The sequence below is a fragment of the Anopheles gambiae genome, chromosome 2 (assembly GCF_943734735.2).
Source record: "Anopheles gambiae chromosome 2, idAnoGambNW_F1_1, whole genome shotgun sequence".
NCBI classification, from domain to species: domain Eukaryota; kingdom Metazoa; phylum Arthropoda; class Insecta; order Diptera; family Culicidae; genus Anopheles; species Anopheles gambiae.
Window position 1 is genome coordinate 10,043,318 of NC_064601.1, and position 24,204 is coordinate 10,067,521.

Consider the following 24,204-nt stretch of genomic DNA (forward strand, 5'->3'; position numbering starts at 1 on the left):
CAGCTGTCAAACGGAACCGGTTGAAACGGTTCTGTTGGTGTGTGGTTTCGAAAAGATGCTTTTGTTGTTTGATGAAATTTGTTGTAATTTCGCTTGTTTGCTTGATATTTTTTACAATAGGTAGTATGCAGAAACGTTACACGTTTACTGAATGAACCGTTCGAACGAAGTAAAAAAAGGGATAAACAACTTTACCAACGAATATTTTGGCCGCCAAATAATAAACAGCCGCCTTACTATTTTAGCCGCCCGCCGCGACACATCGTTTGAAGCAAATGAAAAATGACCGTTTATTTATGTGAATCGTTCTCGTTTTCCATTTAAATGGTTTTAAACCCACTTGCCATATTTTTTGTAAGCTATTTAAAAAGAAGGATACATTTTAAATCGGTTTTGGAGCCTCCCAAATTTGAAATTAACGTTCCTTTACTTGACATTCGCATGTGACAAGCGCCGTTGCGTGTATATACAAGAGGTGTGGTCATACGACTTGTTGTGTTTGCCATATTGAATATTGCTTTAATGTTTGCGCAATATGTTGAATTCATCCACCAACATTTTTACTTATTACATTCCGAAATTAACGCATTTTCGCATTTTCAGATGTCATCAATAAAACATTCTTTCACCTCTCGCGGTCAGATACTGTCAGCTTGGCTTCATCGTTCGTGGGACCAAGGTGTTTGGATATTAGGAGGTGAAGTGCTTCAGAGCAAATTGACATTTCACGACTTGACATAACAATACTGGGGGCTCCGGTATTAAAATCGGGAAGGGCAAGAGGGGGGTATAGAAAATTGTATGCGATTTGACATAACAATACTCAATGATGGCGCCCAGCAAACGCGCTAATAATTCACCTTCTAAATAAACACACCTTGCGTGGGACCACTGGTTGACAGCCCGCACCATGTACGTACCCGTGCCGATCGAGTACACGCGGGCGACGTCTCATCGGCGGTGTCTCGGGGCTCGTGTGTGTTTGTGTCAAGAGCTGTTGCGAAGAGAGCGGAGTACGTGAGAAAAAGGCTTTGCATTGCGTGCACGGTGATCGGAGACGATCGAAGCTGGTCGCTAGCCGTGTGAAAAGATCAACAGCGGTCCCAGCGGTGAAAGAAGGTGCCATCCGTGTGCCGTGTTGTGCATTACGGTGAAGAACACGGTGGTTGTTGTGCCGTGAAAGCAACAAAACACTCTGCTCAACCGCACTACTGTGTGCATAACTCATTACCCCGTGCCTGTGTGTGTCGCGTTTCGAAACATTTGTGTGTTTTTTGCCATAAACAGAGTATCCACTTCGGTGTGCTGTCTGTAGTGTTCTGTGTGCGCGTGTGTGTTTGGTTTTGTTCTGAATTCGTCGCCAGGAGGCCCCCAGAAGCGTTCGCGTTCTCTGACAGGCGGGCGCAAGCGAGAAGCAAGCGAGCAAGCAAACCACCAAGAGCAACGGTGTGTGTTATTCACCTTTACCCGCAAACGGTAGCGCAGGGAACGAGCGCCGAGAGCAGGAAAGAAGTGGAGCGCGTGCGGCGCGTGCAAAAGAATATTCCCTACCCGAAGTGTAGAATCGCGCTATTATACTCTGTGCATGTGTGTCCGTCCGTCCGTCTGTGTGTGTGTGTGTGTGTATGTGTACGTGCGCGTGTGTTTTTCGTATTGCGGTTTTTTTGTAAAGCAGCAACAACGCAGCAACAATAAGTAGCTGTAGTAGGCTGGGAAGAAAAGGCGATGACGAAAGCTCGACGGCTACTGGAGGAGAACACGGGCGGAAAATGAGCTGGTCATCGCTGGACGGCTGGAAAAGCTACAACCGAGAACGAATCATCCGACGACCATCAAAAGACGACGTCCAACGCAGGTTGGTTACTGTGTGGGTGGATCGCACTGCCATTGCCTTCAACCGGTAGTGTTGGTGTGGTGGTGTGGTGGTGATGGTGAATGGTGGTAGTTGTGGCGTATAAATGGAGGCGTTTCTTTATCAGCTGGCATCCTTCTCTCGTGCCGCTCCGCTCTCGCTCGATCCTAGTGCAAACGTCAAATGCCAGCCCAATGTTGTTATCAGCTGCTTGTATTCCCCGCGAACCATCCCCCACCCACCCTGCTAGGGGTGGGCTTTCCTCCCCCAATCCGGCGGGAATTATGCACACCTTCCCCTGGTGGGAGGCACGGTAGAAAGCGAAACCAAAACAGAAGGCACCAGATGATGCTGACTTGGATTACCAATATTCAGCATAATTTCCTTCCTGTAATTGGCGTAACGACGATAGTCGGTCATGGCCGCCTACTGTTTTACCTATCTGATGGTGCGTGGACCTGCTTCACCTGCCACCAAACGAGATTTGAACCCACGACGAGCATGTTGTTAGGCCACACAGTTTGCTGACTAACATGATGAATTAATTCATATTGTTGCGTATAGATTGCATACACCTGTAACGAGTCTTTCGAGACATTTTATGACCCACAAGAGTGCGCTGTAGGCCCTCCCACCCCCCGGGTTTGCGTTTGTTTGCCCAAGCAAGCACGCCAGCACAAGGGAGCCACACAACGACGTACGTTCTATGCCGCACAACCGCCCGGACTGTGTGCCTCGAGGTCAACCAGTTCGGCCACAGCGCGTCAGCACAGCTCGTCGTCGTCGTTGTCGTCATCGTCGTACCAAGAAAGGCCAACAAACCTGTTGTCACCTGTAGCAAAATGCCGCTTGTACCTCAACCACCGCACAGGTCCCTCAACCCTAGGTTTCTTGTAAAAACTCCAGATTAGAAGCGTAAAAGGGAGATAATTCGTTGTTTTTGTTTCAGCGTTTTTTTTGTTCGGGCTTAGGTGGGCGTTGGAATCGCACTAACTGAATGTTCCCACCGCCACTCCACCGCAAGGCCATTCCGAGCCACACCGTTCCATAAGGTCACACTCTCCCGTCAGCAATCGAATGGGTGGTGGTGGTGGTAGTGGTGAGAAAATGACGCACTCACTGGGAACACCGTCCCGAAGCGATACAATTCAAATGGGAAGGGGCGGGTTCTCCAGTTCCGGTGTGAAAGAGGTCGATTGTACCAAACCCAGGCCAAGACACAAAGCTTCCCCATCCCATCTCGAAAGTGTGGCAGTCGTCGTCAGCTTCACTTCAGATGCACAACAGATAGAGTAGGAGCCACCAAGAAAAGGTGTACCACGATGCTGTTTGGGGAGCGCATTTTTGCTGTCTTTAAAACCCCCCCTTTTGGCATATATTTCCGGCCCAAAGTGCACCCGTCGACAGTGGAAGTTTTGCAGTCTGGCAGTTATTAAAGCGAAGCAAAAACAAAAAGAGGCAGCTAACCACCCACTCAGGCCTCTTTTCCATCGCTGAGGAAGTACCGAGCATACACACTTACCGAAGCCGGCTGGTCGAATTAGAGGTTGCCCTTAAATTTGGCTGGGCCGTTTGGGGGGTTTATTGTTTGATGGAAAAGACACTACAAGGGCGTGACTGGAAGTGGAAGAAAAAGCAGGAAGACGACGGAGGGGGGGGGGGGGGGATCGGTATCGATCAAGCGCGCTCCAGTTCTTTGTGGGAGTTTAGTTTTGTGTGTGTGTGTGTGTGGGGGGTTCGTTTTCTTGCTTCATAAGGCGCCTGCCTAAAACCCCTCCATAATGACGGATAGTTTTCGGCCAAAGTATTATCGTAATAGCCTACCATTTTGATAAAGTCTAATCTACTGCCCCATCTAAAAAGGGGGGGGGGGGGGGGGGTGGTATGAGCAGCAAGACACGGAATGACTCGGTAGATTTATATTTTTGTTGCCTTCTTCGGTTTAGACGTTTTGTTATATTACGTCAAACAAAACATGATTCATGGTGGTGGTGGTTTCGTGCTAGTTCATCGATTTGTTGGTGAAAATATGTACACTAAAGCACAGAAAAAAGAGACATTTATTGATCTTCGGTTCGGTTCTGGGAAGTAGTACCTTTGGGTGAGATTTGTTTATGAAGATTGGTTGCAGAAGATAACGGTTTTATAGAATTTAATCGAATGATTGCATTAATCATGTTAAACAGTTCTAATTAGTGTGTTGAATAGTTGTCAGCTTATGTTCACGACTACTACTCATTAAAAGGTGTAAAGCATACAACACCGCTATTAATATCATTTACGAAACAGCGTTAACGTTCGGGAATAGAAGCGGTAGGTGTACCAAGACGACAAGCGCAAATAGTTTCATTAGTCACTCTTCACGCTGGCGCCAGACGGTGGCCGGTAGTACTGTTTTTGCTGTACTGGCTCATCAAACTAAGGCACTGTGCTAGTAGAGATGAGTTTGAGTGCCTACCATACCCGTCACACACCGATAAGAGATCGTCCCAGAAGCAGCCCTGTCCCCTAAAACAAATACTTGCTGAGAGAGGGCGTAATTATTTCTCTTCACCTTTGTTTACTCAAAACGCTCCACCCGGGGGGAGGAGGTGCTGAGCTGGGGAGTAAAATGGGGCCACGTGTGAGTTCAGGTGGGGTTTTGCAAACCTTTCAACTGCTTCTTCTACCCGTGATCAGCAAGAGGGTACTTTTACCCCATGAATGCTTTCTCGCCGCTGTTAGTCAGGGCAATGGGACGGTGTAGCACAAAATCACGATCACGCACAAGAGACGAACTGGCTAATTTGTAATTAATACTTATACTACCACCCCTCTCGAGAGCATTTCGTGTATCAGGCTTTAAGCGTAAAACAAAACCCTGCTGCTGGGAAAGAAGTAGAGAGACGGGTGAAGGAAATGGCAAACTTTCGCAAATCGTAACTCCTCGGACCAAAACGGAAAGACGATCATGAAGATCGCGCGTCGGCGTATCGATTCCTGATATCTGTGGCCGTGTAACACAGTTTAACAAACGGGTGGTGGTGCGCTCGAATGCATCGAAAATGGAGCAGCAATTTGATCTGCCATTTTAGCGCTACCAAGCACCACGTGCCGAAGAGGAGGAGTATAACCTTTCCCCTTATTAGCTACACAACCCCCCCCCCCACCCCCCACCCCCCAATCCCAGAAGAAATCACTTTCTTTCGAGATTTGCAAGCACTGTACTGCGACCGATGCGCGGACACAGCAACCCCTTACAAGAGAACTCCAGAAATCGAAAGTAATGATCGTGCGCCGCGGGCACTATCAGAGACGGTCTCTGGGAGAGGATCCCACTCGTCGACGCGCAGGGTGTTAATTTCCGGCTTCCTACGCGCACGGCGCGGCTTTTTGGGCTAAGACACACACACAAAAAAAACGGAAAGCGCCCGTGGAGACTCGTTGGTTGGTGTTGCGTTGCATGAGATTTACACGTTTGAGATTTTTGACCAGTCGTGTCGGTGGTGGTTGTTTTTACTTTATGCAACGAGACCTAAAAAGAGGACTGACACGTGAGAGATAATGTACGGAAGGTTGAGATAGAAATTTAAATGTTTTCTCTGTTACATAGTAAACACATAATCTAAGATGAAAATGAGAAAAATACCCCAAAGAACCAAAAATGGAGTACAGAAGTAACCAAGAAACCATGCAGGAAAACCTTGCTGACATCCTTTGACCGATATTTTTGTCAATTGTCTTCCAAAAGCTCTTAGAAAATTAAGACTGCCATATCGTACATGCAGCTTAGAGAACATTCGCCTTAGGGAGGCATTCATCTTGAAGAGACCTAGAATGTATGCAATATAACGGGACCGTCATCTCGAAGAGACTACATCTTACATAGATTTCACTGTATTTCGTTCCAAACAATCGTCCCAAACGATCGCTGATCACCTGGGATCGTAACGAATTGCTGTAGGATGTCAAAAGCATTTTCTTTATCATTTTCCATACACATACACAATCGTATGCGCACAGAAACGTTACTAGCTTTGTAACATTTTCTACTTCTTCTTATTCTTCTTCTTATTCTTCTTCTTACTTTTAGATTTATTCACCAAACGCGCGCGCAGCACCCGCTCTCTAAATGATCTCGTGAGGTGAGCTACACACAACTACGTGCGCCTGCTGGGGCGCTGCTGGTGGGTTGAACGAGTGATGGAAGAAGCAACCATACACCCCTCTAAATGCGGCAAAGCAACCGTTGCGCAGCAAATGAGAAACTGCATTATGCATAATGCCATTCGTCGTCGCATATGTGTGACCTTTTGCAATGCTCTGTGGCAAGGGCTGTTTTCTCACGTTGTGCACCACCACCGCCAAGGGAAACGGGTTTGGTCCCGAGAAAACCGGGGGTTGTTTGCACCATGGAAGAGGAGAGGTGATCGATAATAGTAATCTGAAGTGATGGGTGAATGCTTATCGTAAATCATTGCTACCTCCAGTACGTAAGAGCGTGACTTTGATCATTCGTTCTAACGATCACGGAGAAGGAGAGGAGGAGGTTCGAAATCCGTGCGTCGGTTACCGATCACCGTTTTGACGCCGGACCGGCAATGATCCCCATTTCGGGGGGACCGTTCCGATCGTCACCGTCGTCACATGCGACAACCCACGCACGCACGAGCTCTAAAGCAAACGAGACACACACACAGAGAAGAGAGAAACAAACTCGATCATCCGACTCCGCCAAGGTCCAACGTGTGGTCGTCGATCGCAGTGGTGGCGCGGATTTCATATCTTGCCCCAGCCACCCGTCTGCCGTTTGAGCGAAACGTTTTTCTTCTCCTGTCTTTGCCGAGTCGTTTAAATGCTCTTCGATTGCTGTTTGATTTTGTTGCCGTTGTTGATGTGTGTTTTGTGTGCTCCAAGAGATTTGCGTTGGCGTAGGGCGCAAACTGTGACTGTGTTGGCGCATTGTGTGTAGGGCGTTGGTTGTGATTTTTGAATGGGTCCGCGACTCAACACGGTGACGTCAGCCCGCCCGGATCGATCGTGCCTGCGCGGTGTATGTGAAGCGCGAGTGAGTGACTCGGGTCAATCACGGGACACGGATCGCTAGAATTCCAAGCATTGCTCAAGAGATGAACGGCCTTTCAGTTCAGTTCAGGCCGTGGGCGGTGGTTCCGTGCTCCGCAGCATGTTCTGGTTTGATTAGATATCGGAAGTGGGATTGCTTTAATGCCTTTTTCCAATCCTCCGCCAATCAATTGGCTGAACGATCCGTATCGAGAAGTTATTGCTTTGCTGCTTGATGGCGATAAAACAGACATTTAATTACACGCTGTTAATGTTAATGTTTGTGTGTCATGGTTAGAATTTAAGCTAACCAGCTTCGTTTATTTTATGTATTTGTCAACCTTTAATGCATAATGCTCCAAAATTCAATTTTCTCTCCCAAAAAAATATGCTACCTCGTTTGAAGTGCAACATCATTTCAATTAATTGTTACTAATATACTAGAGCTTGTAGTGTAATGGAGCACATCTAACGCTACACCGTAAACAATGCCAAACCAAAAACAAAAGAAAATATGTGTCACACAGAGAAAGAGTGAGAGAGAGAGAGTGAGGCAAACGAGCACTCCAACACGCAGCAAAGAGTCAGCGATCCAGCGCTCCACCGCCCATGCACTGTGACGACTATCCATAGCTAGCACGGGCAGCCACAGCTAAACAGTCAGGCATGATCCGCTTAATCTGTGCCAAAGCTGCCACCCTACCATCGGACGCCTCCCCATTCCCTGCTTTCGAAGGTCGTCAGTTGCAGTGCGCTTCGGGGCGCTTTCCACTTCCGCTTCTAAGCTAACCTGAAGCCACGCAGCACCCATACCCCGTCTCCACCTTTCTCTTTGGGCTTTCTTACCCACACACACACACATTTGCCCGGTTTAACCTACTCACAAGAGGGGGTAAAGATTATTCCTAAACGCTTGTCCCCCGGTGTGGTGTGCTGGTTTTTAGGCGAACGATTTTCGCTGGTTTTTAGGCGAACTGCTATTTCCGTTCCCGGTTGCACACGCGGCCTGCAAATGTGTCATGCAAGTGCGAATATTTTGTCTCAGTACCGTCGTGTACGAAAACGCGAGACTGGCTGAATATAGTGCAATGAAAAACTAACTTTAAAAAATCCTAGTACTACATCTCACTGTTGCTGAGCACAGCGAAATACCGCACGCATGCAACAGTTTGCTTGCAACGCGGACGCTAACGCTTGAAACAATTTAAAAATAATGCAACGCGCAGCAAACAAACAAAAAAAGACCAAACAGGAGAGAGAGGGATGCCGTACGCAACAACAATAAGCGGGCGAAATGCAGGGCACTTGTGGAATGGTACTTTCTTCCTGATGATTTCGTTACTATTTTTAAGCAGCAGCAGCAAAAAATCACACACACACACAAACACACACACACCTTCCTCCACGCACAAACAACGCGCTCGTTACTCTTTTGCTCTACTTTAAACTGACTAATCGATCGATCGGTCGGGTGAGGGTTTTTTTTCTTCTTTCGTTGGCATTTTCCCTCCTCATCGATGAGAGAAACGCGCAACAGGCCGGAAATAGTTCCGGAACCGTTTTTTTTTTTTGCTCTTTTATTTCTGTTTGGACTCTATTATTTTTTTGGCCAAATGCCTAACACGGTTGGAAACCGAAGAGTGTGGCACAAGGCACATTGCACTATTTGCTGTAGGAATGTGGTAGCCATAGTGTGTGTATAGGCAAAACAGTCACCGTCTGTGTCCGGAAACTATCCGGAAGGTTTGGGTACGGGTACGGTTCCTTCTTTGGAATCGGTACGCAAATTCGCTCGAACGACCTTCACGTGCCGCAGCAGCATCATCCTCGTCGTCGTCTCAAGGCACAACAGTGGCTGATCGATCCACGGATGTGTGTATTTTCGGACCGCGCGATCGGTCGGTGTTTCAGGGTTCAGGGCCGGGTAAGCGCGAGATGTTAGCGGTTCGATGCAAATTTCCAAAGAAAACAAGATTCTTTTTAAGGAGCTGACTCCACCGGCTCTATCGTCGAAGAAAGACACAGAGGAAGAGCTATTTAGATTCTACTGCTGCAGTGAATAATGCGTCATAGGATGGTATTGGGGAGTCATTCCACTGCTACATTTTTGTTGAGTGATTTGATTCTTCAACTATATGTAAGCGTGTGTTTGACATATTTAGTCGATGTATCGTTGTGGATGAACCTTTACTTCAAGTACAATCTCCCAGTGGATACTTCAGCGATCATTTAGTAGGTGCTGTAGGTGATCTTGCGAACTTACTCGCCTACTTTCTTATCGGACGCTGACAATTTACTGGTGCATAAATAGCTCAGTCGAGTCGTTCGAATGGCATCTGTGACTTGGAATGGACATGTCTCGTAAAGAGACAACTGGACTTGATATGTGCGGGGAGTTCCTTAAGGTTCTTCCTCCCAGAGATCGGCACTATCTGGGACGTACATTTGTACCTACCAGAGTGCATGCTTTTGTAGAGAGCATATCTTGGAGGGTTTGCAGCTGCCCTAAAGGTCCCTCTCCTAAAATCCTTCGATTTAGTGGCAACAGGAGCCAGAAACTATGGTCTATGGGCACCAACTGTTGAAGCATAGAAGAATTCGAAGTCGCACATAGAGTGGAGATATATCTCGCACGAATTTGGCGGGGTGTTAGAGCATGGTTTGTGGAGGCGAAGGATGAACCACGGGTTTGCTGTGCTGTGTACGATGAGCCGGATATCCTGATGGTGGCAAAGGCTGGGAGGATGCGATGTCTGGGTCATGTTATGAGTATGTGGAGTAAAGCCCCACCAAGAAGGTGTTCGTCAGTGATCTTCAGTTTGGCTCGAGCATAACGAGTTCGTTGACAGGATCTAGTAAGGACACACAGGACCTGTCAGAGATTGGATTTGGAAGCTGCAGTCAGGATCGGAGCATCTTGGAGAATAATTATTGACAGGCCTATGTCACGGTGACGTATTTCATCGTGAGCAGACCAACAAGACGAGTGTTGTGCTTCATTGAGATTCATTCATTTGAAGCTTTAGCGATGAATGATTTGCATCTCGAATCGAATTTCTAAAGATTGATGAGTCTCTGAAGATTTGGAGATTCATGAATCTTAAACCTTGAGATTCATTCATTCTTTTCAAAGATTAATTCAATTGCATGAATCTGAATCAGAGCTATATCCATCCCTAAAGAAGACACATCACTCGGGCAGACATCTCGATTTCATGAACCCCTCATGGTGGAGACAAATTCTACAAGCTCTATTGCATCTCTTCTACAAGTTGATCGTGGATTTAACATTCTAATAACAGTTATTCCGTCATCCATAGTGTTATTTACACTCACTGCTGTTCTGTTGTTTGACGATGATCATCTGCTAATATTTGCTTTTCCAACAAGAGTCTTTTGAGTTTTGAGAGTCTTCTTTTTTTCACATCCTCTTCCCAAAACAAGATGCAAACTTGAGAATATTGCTTCTTTACTTTTTTTATGCACTGAAGCATGTATGGTTTGAAGGTACAAAAACAACTGTTCTATAAATGCTTCCGTCCCGCCCAATCCAGTCGCAATGATCTCTTACTTTTCCCTTTGCGTCTGCTTTAAGAGGGGGTAAACGACATCTCCAAACGGGTTGGGCGCAGAGAAACTCCGTTAGCACAGAGAATGGTTACACTCGAATAGTTGTCGGCTGTACCTTCCCACCCCCCCTGCACATCATCATGTTTTGGAGGAGCACTACTGCCTCCCTACACTACCCCGTAGTTTTCTTCACTCCGTTGCTTAAAACCCTTTCTCCAGCAAAACGCGCACAGCAAGATGTTTTGGTTTTGTTCGATTGTGTCCCTCTATTTTCCCTCACCGTTTGGCTGGCGGCCGGTGGCGGCGACCGGTAGAAAGGGCAATCAGTCACACGGTTGACTCCCCGGTTCGGTCCGGACTTCTTCGGAGTGTAATTACGGTCGCTTAAATCGAATGACGAGTATTTGCGAGAAATTAACCGTAAACACTACACCTCTGGACGGGACAGAGATCCAGTGGTGGCCATCAACCAAGCAAACAGAGACACACAGGAGAAGAAGACCTGTTTGGGGGCACACAGACACACACACACACACACTGCACAGTCCGACACTGGTTGGCACTGCTGTGGCGTCTGCTGCGGGGAGTGGTTCTACGTCCATTAGCCTTCTGTTGCGCTACACGAGACACTGGGACTGGGGGGAAAGGCTTCTGCGCGAGGCATTTTTGCTCTTTTAAGTGGACCTTGGACAATGGAAAAAATAAAACAATTTGCACAAGAAGCGTTAAAATCACTGAAGTAGTAGTACGGCGCGATCAAGAAGCGATCGTACGTCTCGAAATCTCCGGAAAGCGCGTATGTTTCAACCGCCGGACGCTTTTTCGTGAGTGTTTGGGAGCTCTCTTGTGGTGTAAAAAGTAAGCCTTTTTGCTTCATGCTGTGTTGGGTGTTGTTCATCATACGAACCCCCTGCTCCGAACAGTGAACTCTTGTGGACGTGAACTTGCATCTCGAGAGTACGCCGTCAGTCAGTGTGGTGGTGGTGCTGACGGCTACAATGTTGTACAAACCGCCAAGGTTTCCGGTTGTGGTATGGGGCGTCGCGAAAACAACCCTCCTTGTGCGTTGGGACACAAGGTTGTAACGGCAGCGGCGGCGGCGGCGGCGCACATTTGCATAGGAAACATTGTGCCACAGTGGCCTTCTTCATCCTTTCCCGTGTGTACTCTGTCGATGGTGGAAGCGCGTTTACGTATATTACACTAGCGCGTAGGACTCATTGCTGGTGGTTGATCGAGTCCGTTGTGTTTCATCGGTTAACCCTTGCATGTCCATTGGCATGGAAGCTGATGACCAAAGGAGGTTTGAGGTAAATTCGGTCTGATGTATATTGGGGATTGCACTTCGCTCCAAACTGTGAACATCCATACCAAGAAGATAGTTTTCATCTTCATCTGATTCTTATACATCTAAAACCACCACTATCCAAAGGGTTAAATGCTGCGGGAGTAATTGAAAACGCGTTTACTGACACCAAATGGACCCACTGAATGGATGCGTCTTTTCTACTGCTTCGTTGTAGGTTTTGTATCCATAGTCCCGGAGATCCGTCGGGTCAAGTTCAGGGTAAATCAATACGCGCGATATTACCACCCATCAGCCGGTCATCCACGAACGTGCAACGGCTCGCAACGGCGCAACACTCGCCAATTACGGAAGTTCATTGCTCACGCTTTGCCAGCCTCTTCCTCTATGAAGGCTGTACGCTCTCCGCAGAAGATCATTGCGCAGATGTGTGTCTCTCTCTTTCTATTTTACGCGTTCATCCACTGGATCGGACTTGGAGACAAATTGACGTCGGATCGTCGGTTTTGGAGACAGCTGATTTGTGTTGTGTGCACGGCGTTTGTGGACGGATTGATTTATGGCCGCTCGCGGAGTGCTTGGTTGTACCACAACCGACCAAGCAGCAGTAGCTATTGAGAAAGCGTTTCAACCGGAAAGAGCGATGCTGAAGTGATGAGGTTGATGGCACTAACTGCTCTTTCGTTGTTGCGGGAAGGTCAAGGAGTTGCGTGATGTTGAAACACGTGTGCGCTTGCTTGTGCCCGTTTCACAAGCGCATAAGTAAGAAAAATCTACCGCTTTTGTTGTGGTAGAGTGCAATAGAAATGGGATCTTTCTCGCATTAGAATGTTATACAACCTCTTAAGGGCTTATTGTTTTGTCCATCGGTCTATCGGTGAACCGTCTCTATTTTAGCTAAACACACCTTCCCTCCCTCTATCTTTCTAGCGCATGTATCTTTTATTCAAAATTACCCAACATGTTCCAACATCAAGATGCTATTCGGTCTCTATTGTTTGCCTGTGTGTGATGGTGTACTGTGCCCTGGTCTCTATGTACACCTTTCTTCGTTCTTCGTTTTAAATGGCCACACCAAACAAAGCCAAACACAACCAAACCCCGCGAACGCGAACGGAAGATGATGCCACGCGAAAGACGAATTTCCATCACACCGAAACGACCTGGCATCTGGGCTAAACCGCTTCAAACGACCTGAGATCGGGGGACCGGATCGGGGATTGTGTTTTGCTTTTGGCCGCCGGACAGTAGGATAATAATGGTGTATTTTCACTGTGGCAACCAATCAAGCCCCCCTGGAGGTTCGTCGTTGTCGTCCATCCGTCAAGTCACTCTTCTCATTGGCCAACTCGCGCTCGGGATGGCGTTAGGAAATAGGTGGAGGGATATTGTTTTACGTTTCGATCAACCAACGACCCCCTTCCAACCATTGTTTGGTGCGCTTTTCCTCCCCCACAGCTCCCCGTGCAGTGCAGTTCAACGATCTAAAGGGCCGGCAGGGTTTGCCGGTTTATTTTAAGGTCGTTCTCTGTGCGTTCTTACCTCAAATGCAGCACGATCTTATGTGAAGTGTGGTGATCGATGACTGGTGTAAGCCTTTGTACAACAGCTCTCCCCCCATGGGGTTTGCGTGCAGTATTGCATCTCGCTTCCATCTACAATATGATTACCTCCCGCCTAATTTCGCGATCGCCGTAGGTTTGGGTTCGCAAATCGGTGCAATTTTATATTTAAATTATACTGCCCTCGTGTTCTAAGGCGTGAACGTTTGCTTTGCCTTGTACTCGTGCACCAAATGGTGCGTTTTATGTTGTGTTTCACTCTCGGTACAGGTTTTGTGCGGCCAGATTTTCCTCTTCTCGCTCTCTTTGCGTTTTCGTTTGATCAATATATCCTTCCGTTGGCTGTGTTGTAATGCTGTCCTCCACCGGTACGGCCGGTATTCGCGGGACGCACCGTGCCGCAGGATTGGAGGGCATTCCTGTGCGTATGAGTCACACGAATTCCCCCCCCCCCCCCCCCCCCCATCTATCCTATATAAAACCGATGACGAAGCGCGACACAAACAACAAAACTGCGTCGCGTGCGTGTGTGTTATGGAAAACCTGCTCTAAATCGGGCACGACGCAGCAAAAAACACATGACTCTGTACCGACACGCGCGCATGTGTGTACAATGGTTGGAGTTGAATGCATATGCTTCTTACCGTTTTCGGAACGTTTTATTTTGGTGGTGCTTTCCTTGCAGCGCATAAACGAAGAAGACGACGGCATCGTTGCGCTAAACGGTAGCAATCGTTGCGGTGATTAAAGCGATAGCTATACCGGGACTAGTGGTGGATGCTCGGATTCGGAGCTACCCGATTCCGATTCCGTGTTCGGAATCAATTCCGGAGCCGATTCTGGAGTTGTCTTCGGAACCGATTCTGATTCTGGAATCGAAATCGGCTCTGGAATCAGAATAAGCTCCGGAATCAGAATTATTGATGTGCTTTCTGGAGCGCACCCACGACTCCGATCTAACTCCGCATATTGTTAGACCGATGCCGACTCTGGCATAATCGGAACCACTAGTTTCGCCCGAAGTCGGAGTGGTCCTGGGTCATCTGGAGTCATCCGGAGTCGTCCGGAGTCGTCCGGAGTCGTCCGGAGTCGTCCGGTGTCGTCCAGTGTCGGAGTTCTCCGGAGTCGATCGAAGTTACCTGAAGTCTTTCAGTATCGAAGTCTCCCGGAGTCGTCCGAAGTCTTCAGGAATCGGAGTCGACCGAAGTCGGAGCCATACGGAGGCGTTCACAGTCGATCAGAGCCGATCGGAATCGATCGGAGTCAATTGGTGCTGTCCAGTGCAAGGTGCTTGTGATCAGGCATTTCGTTGTGTTTTTGCACTTCGTATATAGGCCTTTGTTTCGCAGACCGTCTCCGGCCCACTCTTGACGACTCCGACAGAGGACGATTCCGACTTCGGGTGACTCCGGATAATTCCAACTCCGAGTGACTCCGGGCGGCTTCAGATGATTCTGAACGACTAGCAATCGACTCCGGTTTTTTGCCAACTTTACCCATCAATAACCGGAATCGGCTCCGGAATCGTAATTTGCTTCGGAAACGGAACCAGAATTGACTCCAGAATTCGAATTTGCTCATGAATCAGTTCTTGTAACAACATGTTTCAGAACCGAAATCAATCCGGAAATCTTCATACGAATGGATCTAGTAAATTTGGATTCTTTGCGCCCAAATTCTTATTCTTTTGGAGATGCCGAATCTGACTCCGATACTGAAGCCGATTCTGATTATGATTGCGGAACCAATTCCGGAGCCAATTCCAGAATCGATACCAGAAATTTATTCCGAACCTACTATCTGGAATCGATTTCGCCGAACACTTAATGTTTCCCATCACTAATACGGACTTCTTGTTGTACGGACCACGTGCTGCAAACAGAAAGTCGGGAAAATCAGCAAGGGAAACGGTCAAGGTGTGAATGCCTCGTTTCGTGGCGCTCATCTGGTCGTTCTGATTTGTGTGCAGCAGTTGAGAAAAAGGGCAACACGAGCAGCAGCACAATTGCATTGTGTTGCAGCAAACACTTCATCTGGCTCTATTCCTCCCCGCAGTGACTCTGTGGATCTGTGGAAAGATGCAACAAGCCAAATCATCTCGCTCGATTCAAAATAGAATCAAGTGTGCACGGAAAGCGGCATCGTTCCACCGAGCGTGTGCGATACAAACAGAGAGAGAGGGAGAGAGAGACCGAACAGCAGGCGAACAACAGTGAAAAAGGATGACAAACTAATTATGTTTCATATTTTATATGCCTATTGTGTTTGTTTGTTGTTTCCTTTTATAAACCAGTACAATCACCACCGGTTGCACTTTCTATATGTAATGCTTTGTGTTTTCTGATTGCTTTTCTTCTCTTTTTAGGGGTGAAGTGATCTTGTGCTGGGTAAAGACAACTGGAAGCGGTGTGCTGAACGCAGGATTACGATCGATCGAGCGTCTCTAGCGTCATAGGTACGACCGACGTTGGGTCACAATGGTTGTTTGACAACCCTGATGTCTTTGCGTTAGTTTCGCAAAATTCAAAGCAAAATCGTTGAAAACAATTTCCAACACTAGCTCAAGCGTTGTGCGGGTCGCCATCGTCCTCACTGCTACAGTTTGTAGGTCAGTTCCGATAATGTGCTTTTTGTGCGCACCTCGTGATGGTGATGGGTGTACCTATGTGAATAACTGCAGACTTAAAAAGAGAGAGAGGACAAGTCTTCTACATTTCCATCCTTCCCATGAACGAAAGCAATGCGTGATTAATTCAGCCCTTTTTATCACACCATTAGGGACGCGGTGGCGATACACATTGCGAGACATGATGATGGTGGTCTTTGCACGGTTGTTGCCGGTATTCTTCCCATTGCCGTGGGCCTTCATTTCGTTCAGTTTTTGAATGCTACTGCTTTGCGGGCTGCTGAAGATGATAAGCGAGCTTCTCTTACCCTGAAGTAACCAAGGAGTGAAAACTCTGATGCTCTAGTGACGACGACCACGACAACTACGGTGACGATCGAGAATAGGCACGAGAAGAAAATGGGGGGAACGAAAACTTTCGCAAAACGACTGGTGCGCCGGTGGTGGTGATGGTGGTGGTGCTGTGCTGATCGTGAAGATGAATTTCTTCCCGACACGCCATTTTCCTTTCACCCGACCGATAAAAATGCAAATGCTGCACCACCGAGCCATGGGATTTTGGGGGGTGGGGAGAGCCTCGACTGGGCTGGTGTGATGCAGTTGCCAGTCTGCCCGTTGCAATTCAAGCCCCCTCCCCTTCCTTACCGGGCTTAGCATATTTGTGAAGCACTGGCAAAGAATGGTTATTTTTAAAACCCTTTCAACGGTGTGTTGCGGCGGTTGCACTGTTCTGGGGTTTGTTTTTTTCGCTTTAAATTGTTTCATTCATCACCGAACTTCTTAGACACACTTGGGTGTGGCTAGAGGGGTGCAAAGAAAGTAGTTACACCTTCAAAAGGTACGGGCTGTAAACTTGCGCCCCCCAACTTTGCTTGTACAGAGAGCGTCTGACTGACTGGTGTCCGCCTTTTCCGCCCATGTATTACAGGGAACGATTCTGAATGGCAAATTCAACCTACAACGGCGGTCGGTCCCTTGGCAGCAGGAACGTTCCGACCTGCATGTTGTTCCCAGACAGCACGCGCACTGACTGCAAATGGTTTTGCTTCCTGTTCTTCCTCTTCATTGGGGCTGTGATTTTCTCCACTTTTTGCCACTCACCGGTCAAACGTGTGTAACGGCAGCACACTTGTGCGGGGTGTGCTTATCGGTCACCCCCGTTTGGCAGGCTCTGTAACATGCCGTGTACCCTAATTAGCTTATAATTGACGATTGTGTCACAAGAACACACACACACGCGCGCCTTGCACGGGGTGTGGAATTATGGCCAGGTCTTTAAGACGCTGAGGGGCACAGTCCACGATGCAACCAGGCTCATAGAATGGAAGGATCGTTTCGTTCCTGTCTTGTGCATTCCCTGCCTGGCGTATTGCTTGCGACGAAGAGGGAGTAAAGGTTCAAACGAGAACCACCAAAAATGACGTCTCCGCTCCCCCGCCGCTGCGACCGCCTGCCGGTCATATTGGGGTTATTGTTTTTGAAGGTGATTGAAATGTGGGAACTCTTTAATGAGCTCTGTTTTTTGTTTTTTGTTCATTGTTTCTCTTTGGTTCGCTTTTTTTCTCCCTTGAGGGAGAGGTGGTTAAGGTTGGTGTTACCTTACACGACACACTTGATTGGGGGGGAGAGTGAAGTTGGCCTAAAGCAAGCTGTGTTTGGGGAGTCGGAATGGAAGAACGATTGATTGGCGTATGTTCAGGGATTTCTTTAACTTAAAAAATATAATTATATTACAGTTGAATTGGTTTTTTGCGGGCCACTGTTTCAGTCACCAGCACTCATGACTGAAACGAAGCTCAAATCAGCTCACAGCACACACGACTGAGATGATCAGAGGTAAGACTCAAACAATTGGTGGACCAATCACTTGCTTGATGACATTTTGTTTAACACCCAACGCTCGATCACTCACTTGGTCACGACATTTTCTGTCGGTGATAATCACGACATTCTTGGAATATACTTGGCGTGTGGTGCAGCAGGGCAGTATGAAATAAGCATACGTTCTTGCTCTTTCTGGTTTGATGGTCTGTCGGATCAAATAGAACGAGAAACCATGCTCTTTTTTGTTTCTTGGAACCATTCGCACGCACCGCATATCTCCCATGACTATCGGGATGATCACCGACGGAAAATGTCGCGACCAAGTCACCAAGCAAGTGATGGTCGTAACAATTGTTTGAGTCTCACCTCTGATCATCACAGTAGAGCTCGTGACGCTGACATTGTTTTGTTTCAGCCGGAATTTGTCTATGACTATGTCAGTGACATTTTGCAAAACTGATCACAGTAAAAAAAAAGTCATGACATAGTGACAGTGATGGTCGTAAAAATGTCACGAAGCATGTATTGGTCACACCAATTGTCTTGAGTATCACATCTGATTATTACAATTGCGTACGTGACGCTGACATAGTTTTCGTTTCAGTCAGATTTTTTTATGACATTAACATTGACATTTTACAACACTGGAAGAAACATCTTTTCATTGTGTGATCCATCATCTGATCGCTCCCGAAGTGCGTTTGCATCAAGAATAATATTAATGTTAAATTTGATTTCCTTCATTCCAGGCTGTGGCAGGAGTAATTCAATCTGTTGACGGTGTTTGTTAAACGGATAATAGAGAGAAAGAGAGCTTAACACGGAACTGGTTGCTCGTGTGTCGCCGCTACCGACGCGCCGTCACGCCACCCCCCAAACGGCAGGAGGAATGACCATCGTTATGGCCGGTCTATCGACAGCGGAAATATGCGAAAACACGAAGCTGGCCCGCGAGATGGCCGTGATGGGGAACTACGATTCGGCCGGCATCTACTACGAGGGTGTGCTGCAGATGCTCCGCAAGCTGCTGGTCGGTCTCAGCGAGCCACTGCAGAAGGGCAAATGGTTGATGGTAAGCAGTGGCAGCAGCAGAGCACGAGTACCTTACACCGATGTCTGACCGCACGTTTTCCCCTTTTCCAATTTTGCAGATACAGCAAGAAATTAACAAAGAGTACAATCAAATGAAGCTGATCCAGAAGACGCTTACCGAGATTACGATGGATCTGCAGAACGCACCGCTGCAGGCCCGCATCCGCACGCCCCTGCACGAAACGGCCAGCAAAGATCCGGCCGCCTGGTTCCGGGCCGATCCGGACATCTGGATGCCGCCGGCGTCCGGTGGCCGGGGCGGAGGCGGAGGAGGACCGATCGATCCGGACGTGTGGGCCCCGGCCCCCGATATGCCCCCACCGGACCATCGGCGGGCGGTAGCGCCCCGCAACCAGTCACGCTCCAGCACAGCGCTGAACCGCAAGTCGGAGGTGAACCGGCGCAATGCGGCCACAAAGTCAGCCTCCACCTCGACCGTGGGCGGGCGCAAGACAATCAGCCAGACGGCACGGGCCGGCGGAACGTCCGGGATGAATGGTGCGTCCCGCACCGGCACACTGCCCCGCACGAAGGCGGCGGGTCAGCGCGGCTCGACAGCACCGGGCGCTAGCGATGCCACGAACGGCAATGGCGAGAAGGGCGACAAGGAGAAGCTCGGCGACGACGAGGAGGGCAACAACGGGGGCGATACGCCCGAGGAGGTGGAGCGCAAGTTCGAACCGGCCAGCCACGCGGACGTCGACCTGGTGGACATGCTCGAGCGCGACATACTGCAGAAGAATCCGAACATCCACTGGGACGACATCGCCGACCTGCACGAGGCGAAGCGGCTGCTGGAGGAGGCGGTCGTCCTGCCGATGTGGATGCCCGACTACTTCAAGGGCATCCGGAGGCCGTGGAAGGGCGTGCTGATGGTGGGCCCGCCCGGCACGGGCAAAACGATGCTTGCCAAGGCGGTCGCGACCGAGTGCGGCACCACGTTCTTCAACGTGTCCTCCTCGACGCTCACGTCCAAGTATCGGGGCGAGTCGGAGAAGCTGGTCCGGTTGCTGTTCGAGATGGCCCGGTTCTACGCGCCGAGCACGATCTTCATCGACGAGATCGATTCGCTCTGCTCGCGGCGCGGCTCGGAATCGGAGCACGAGGCGTCGCGCCGCGTCAAGTCCGAGCTGCTGGTGCAGATGGACGGCGTCAGCAACGACGAGGCGACCAAGATCGTGATGGTGCTGGCCGCCACCAACTTCCCGTGGGACATCGACGAGGCGCTGCGGCGCCGGCTCGAGAAGCGCATCTACATCCCGCTGCCGAACAGCGAGGGCCGCGAGGCGCTGCTCAAGATCAATCTGCGCGAGGTGAAGGTGGACGAGTCGGTGGACATGCGCGACATTGCCGACCGGCTGGACGGGTACTCGGGCGCGGACATCACGAACGTGTGCCGGGACGCGTCGATGATGTCGATGCGGCGCAAGATCGCCGGCCTGCGGCCCGAGCAGATCCGCCAGCTGGCGAAGGAGGAGCTGGATCTGCCGGTATCGAAGCAGGACTTCAAAGAGGCCATTTCCAAGTGCAACAAGAGCGTATCCAAAGACGATCTCGCGAAGTACCAGCAGTGGATGAAGGAGTTTGGCTCGTCGTGATGGAACGTCGCGGTGCGGTCGGCAAACAGTAGCAGCAGCAGCAGTTCCGCCTGGCTGTGGTACGCTTTAACCGGGACCACGACGATCAACCCGAGGATAAAGCTGTGTATCGTTTTTTAAATGACTGATGATGAGGATGACTGGGTGGGTGGTAGGCAGGGCTGTACTAAGGCAGTTCAGCGTGATTTGTGATCTTTGTATAGTGAGAATGAGAGAAGCGAGGGTGAGAGAGAGCGGGCGTATCACTTGGGATCGAAACATATGGGACCTTAAAGAGCAAAGGATTTTTGTGCGACTATTTGCGCTAAACTTGTCCCACTTCGGTGGCGCAAATCGGAAGATTAGCTTCTCGAATTGCATCACATTTTGTTGGGGTTTGGTTTACAACACAGCCAGGCTGCGCAAAACCCTTATATCTCGGGCGCTATATCACAATAGTGCCCTTCCGGCTACTAAACGCTTCAACGCATCGTCATATCAACAACAGCACGAGTTACTAAAGAAGAAAGTGCTTGCAAAGCTGGCGAAGAGAGAGTCAAGGGGAGTTGATTTTCGCTCACATGCTTCTTCTTTTTTTTTAATTGTTATGTACACACGTGCTTTCCGTTGTGCTGATGTGATCCAAACGCCTTGACTGGTTGTGCCTGTTGTCATCCGTGTACGCGGGGCTGTTTTAACATCATTTATGCTTCAAAGGAGCGTCGCAAAAATTCTGAAGAGGGTTGAGAGGGATTCTAGCAGGGAAGGAACAACAAAATCACACAAGAACTATTATTACTACTACTGAATTGATGAAGGAGAAAGCCGCCCTGTTAGCGATGGAGGGGGCAAGAACTGCTGAGTGGCGTTATAGCGAGCGTTTACTTTCTGTTTTCTTTTATTTTTAATTTTACTACTACAATTAAACGAATCATAATACCTAGCGATTAGGAGCGATAAGACGTAATAAACACATTTGAGTAACATTTTATAGAAAATGACAAAATAAAAACGAGCATGTTTCATTATTGCTTTTTTCATCGCAAAATTTGCCGTGCCAAAAGTAAAACGGTCCAGTCGAGAGCATTCCTACCCCCTGTCACATCATAATCGGTGCGGCGGGGGGGTAGGAAAGCTATGCGCCACAGCGCTGCAGGATGTGTCAGAAATGTGCTCGAAAAGGGGCCCAAAATCATCCCGATCCGTCATTTTCGAGCAACCGTTCGAGCAGTTTCGAAAACGGACCGTACACGGGCCTTTATTAGTGTGCGTGAGGTGGCGTGCGGGAGCGAGATCGATGCATAGCGCACCGCTGAAGGTGCGACAGAACGCAACAGAACAGTACGCGCGCTGGACGTATCGGTGTGTGCGTGTGTGTGTGTGCGTGCGTACGCGTCGGCAGAAAGGTATACGGACAGCGTCACCAGCGGTGAGTGTGTGCGTGTGTACGTTCCGAAAATTGTTCAAATCGAAGCACAAGCAACCAAGCAGCCAGAGAGAAGCGCAGACCAAGCGAAAAACGCGAACGCGGAGATTTCCTTTCGGTCGTTTCGGGCAAATTTGGACCGCTTTCCGTACGTGGACGGGCCGCAAAAGACGGTCCCGGATCGGCGTAACCATCGCGTGCATCGATTCGCTGTTAGTTTTAGCATCCCCGGAGGGTTTTCAATGTAAGTAAAACATCCCCGAAAAAAGAAAACGGGACGGAATCTTTTCGTCGTCGACGTCGTCGGCTTGGATCGATTATCCTCCTCCTCTCTAAGCTGGTGCTACTGCTGCTGCTGCTGAGGGCAACCGAGTAGACACCTTTTACCTCGACGTGTTTGTGTGCGTGCGTGCGTGCGTGTATGTGTGTGTGTGTATGCTGTGTCCGTCGATGGCGGCGTTGTGTGCCCGAACAAAATGCTTTTCGCCTTGCCCGTACGGTGCCGTGCAGTGGAAGGAAATTCTGCAAAAATTGGCATGACGGCGTCAGCAGCAGCAGCATCCGTGTGACCAGCAGCAGCAGCACACTAAGCGGAAACAGTACGAAACACCCTCGGAACCTTTTTTGTGCACCCATCATCATCATCATCGTCGTTGCCGTCGTCGTCATCATCATCATCGCTTTGGTCGCGGTCGTCGTACGTACGGCAATATGGAGATGATGATGATGATCATGATGATGATGATGATGGTGATGTAGCCAAGCGGCGATGATACTGTGCTTCTGCATCGTGAAAGTGCGTCAGCCATAGTCGGGCGCAGCGGCCAGTGTAAATGTGGAGTGAAAAAAAAACAAAAAAAAAGAAAAGAAAGAGCAAAAGCCTAATCTGTTCACAAACGTTTCCCCACCTCTCGTTGCAGCTTGTACGGTCGGAATCGGAAAAAAACATCCAAGTATTATTCCCAACAAAGAGAGAAAGACGCTCGGTTTTCCCTGCACGGTGCAGGAGCACAAGGGCGCATTGGTAGAGCGTTAGTTTAAACCGCGGTACGGAAGCCAAGACGGACACACCTGCCTGCAGGGGGGGAGAGTGACAGAGACCACGGTGTGGCCACGACACGGTCCACACGGTAATGGCGTAAACCGGAGAAAAGTGGCCGTTTTTTGTGATCGTGTTGTGTACCACGGACATTAAATGCTGGCCGCCGCCCCTCGCTCTCCTCTACTCCCCGGTACATGTGTGTATGTGTGTGTGTGTAAGCGCCTGGTGGTGCTGTGCGGCCTGCTTCGTCTTGGGGCACACGCGCACCGGAGATATATTTCCGTACAGATCACGGCAGGCTGCGACATTTTTCCTAGATTTTTTAGTGTGGTGTACCGTTCGGTCGTTTAGGGGGGGATTTTTTTGTGGTCTCGGGTCCTCTTTGTGCCGTGTGGCCAGTCCCCATTTCCGGCCCCCAAAAAGTACTGTGCGTGTGTTTGTGTGTGTGTGTGTGTGTGAGAGAGAGAGAGAGTAAAACGTGACCAATGTGTGACGAGTCGTGTAGAGAAGGTGCGTTTCAGTGCAAAGTGGTGTGTTTCTGCAAACTCAAACAATTTCCCTTCGAATGCTAAGTCGGAAAAGCGCAAAGAACGTGGACCCGCAACAGAAAGGTGAACGCAAGCAAGCAAGAAAGCAATCAAGAATAATCAAGCCGGGAAGCTGTTAATGACGAGGAACGATTTGGTGCGGGGTAGACAGGGTACGCACACACACAAAAACACACATACACACATACACACACAAATGTTTGCATCGAAAGGAAACCGAAACCGGCTTACAGAGCAGAGTGGTGGTGGTGGTGCTGCTGCTGTGGATGTCGCCCCATTGACGTCGTGGGAAATGCTACCCCATCGTTCCATTTCACTTCCGTTGGGGTCTTGAGGTGTACTTTCCACACGCACTAGACTGCCGGATGTGCCAGCCGCGGACTGCTCGGATCTTATCTGCACTGAGCCGGGGGGGAATCGAAATCGAAGCGAATTCCGCCAACAGGGTCTCCCAGCAGATCGGCAGAGGGCCACAACACGTCAAACAGATCGTGCCTTCTTCCCAACTTGACGAGCCCGCTGCAATTCGAACCTTCCGTTGCCATATCGACAGCATCCATCACCATATCCGTGTCCAGCAAATGGTGCGACTAGAAGAGAGGTTCTCCCCCGTCGCGTCGTGCGCCCTGTGTTTTACTGTGCAGAGGTTAGTGGAACAAATTTTTATGTGTTTAATTCGTTATTAAGTAAATTTACCACCACATTGTTCGGCCTCCGAGGTGCAACCATCCAGTTC

At 49.1% G+C, this 24,204-nt stretch overlaps 2 protein-coding genes across 40 annotated transcripts in view; both read left to right on the forward strand.

The window, feature by feature from the left end:
• The first annotated feature begins 878 nt into the window (after positions 1-878).
• Positions 879-21,464, forward strand: LOC1281382 (katanin p60 ATPase-containing subunit A-like 1). 6 transcript variants are annotated; one of them, XM_061649368.1, is made up of 5 exons: positions 879-1,855; positions 5,925-5,976; positions 15,699-15,941; positions 18,533-18,855; positions 18,935-21,464. In XM_061649368.1, the coding sequence occupies exons 4-5, from the start codon at positions 18,673-18,675 to the stop codon at positions 20,471-20,473; spliced, it is 1,722 nt and encodes a 573-aa protein (XP_061505352.1). In that variant the 5' UTR covers positions 879-1,855; positions 5,925-5,976; positions 15,699-15,941; positions 18,533-18,672; the 3' UTR covers positions 20,474-21,464. The 6 variants fall into 6 exon arrangements, with proteins under 6 accessions (XP_061505352.1, XP_061505350.1, XP_061505348.1 ...); XM_061649366.1 differs by having other exon boundaries at positions 15,699-15,788; XM_061649364.1 differs by lacking the exon at positions 15,699-15,941.
• A 240-nt stretch (positions 21,465-21,704) lies between these two features.
• Positions 21,705-24,204, forward strand: part of LOC1281332 (trithorax group protein osa) — a 130,108-nt gene continuing 127,608 nt past the window's right edge. For 21 of the 34 annotated variants that reach the window (XM_061649326.1, XM_061649346.1, XM_061649345.1 and 18 more), the window contains exons 1-2: positions 21,726-22,122; positions 22,799-22,925. The gene's annotated coding sequence lies outside the window, so the exon portion shown is untranslated. Of the gene's footprint in view, positions 22,123-22,192; positions 22,478-22,514; positions 22,708-22,798; positions 24,115-24,204 lie in introns of those variants that run through there. The other 13 variants (XM_061649332.1, XM_061649329.1, XM_061649330.1 and 10 more) reach the window with 12 other exon arrangements.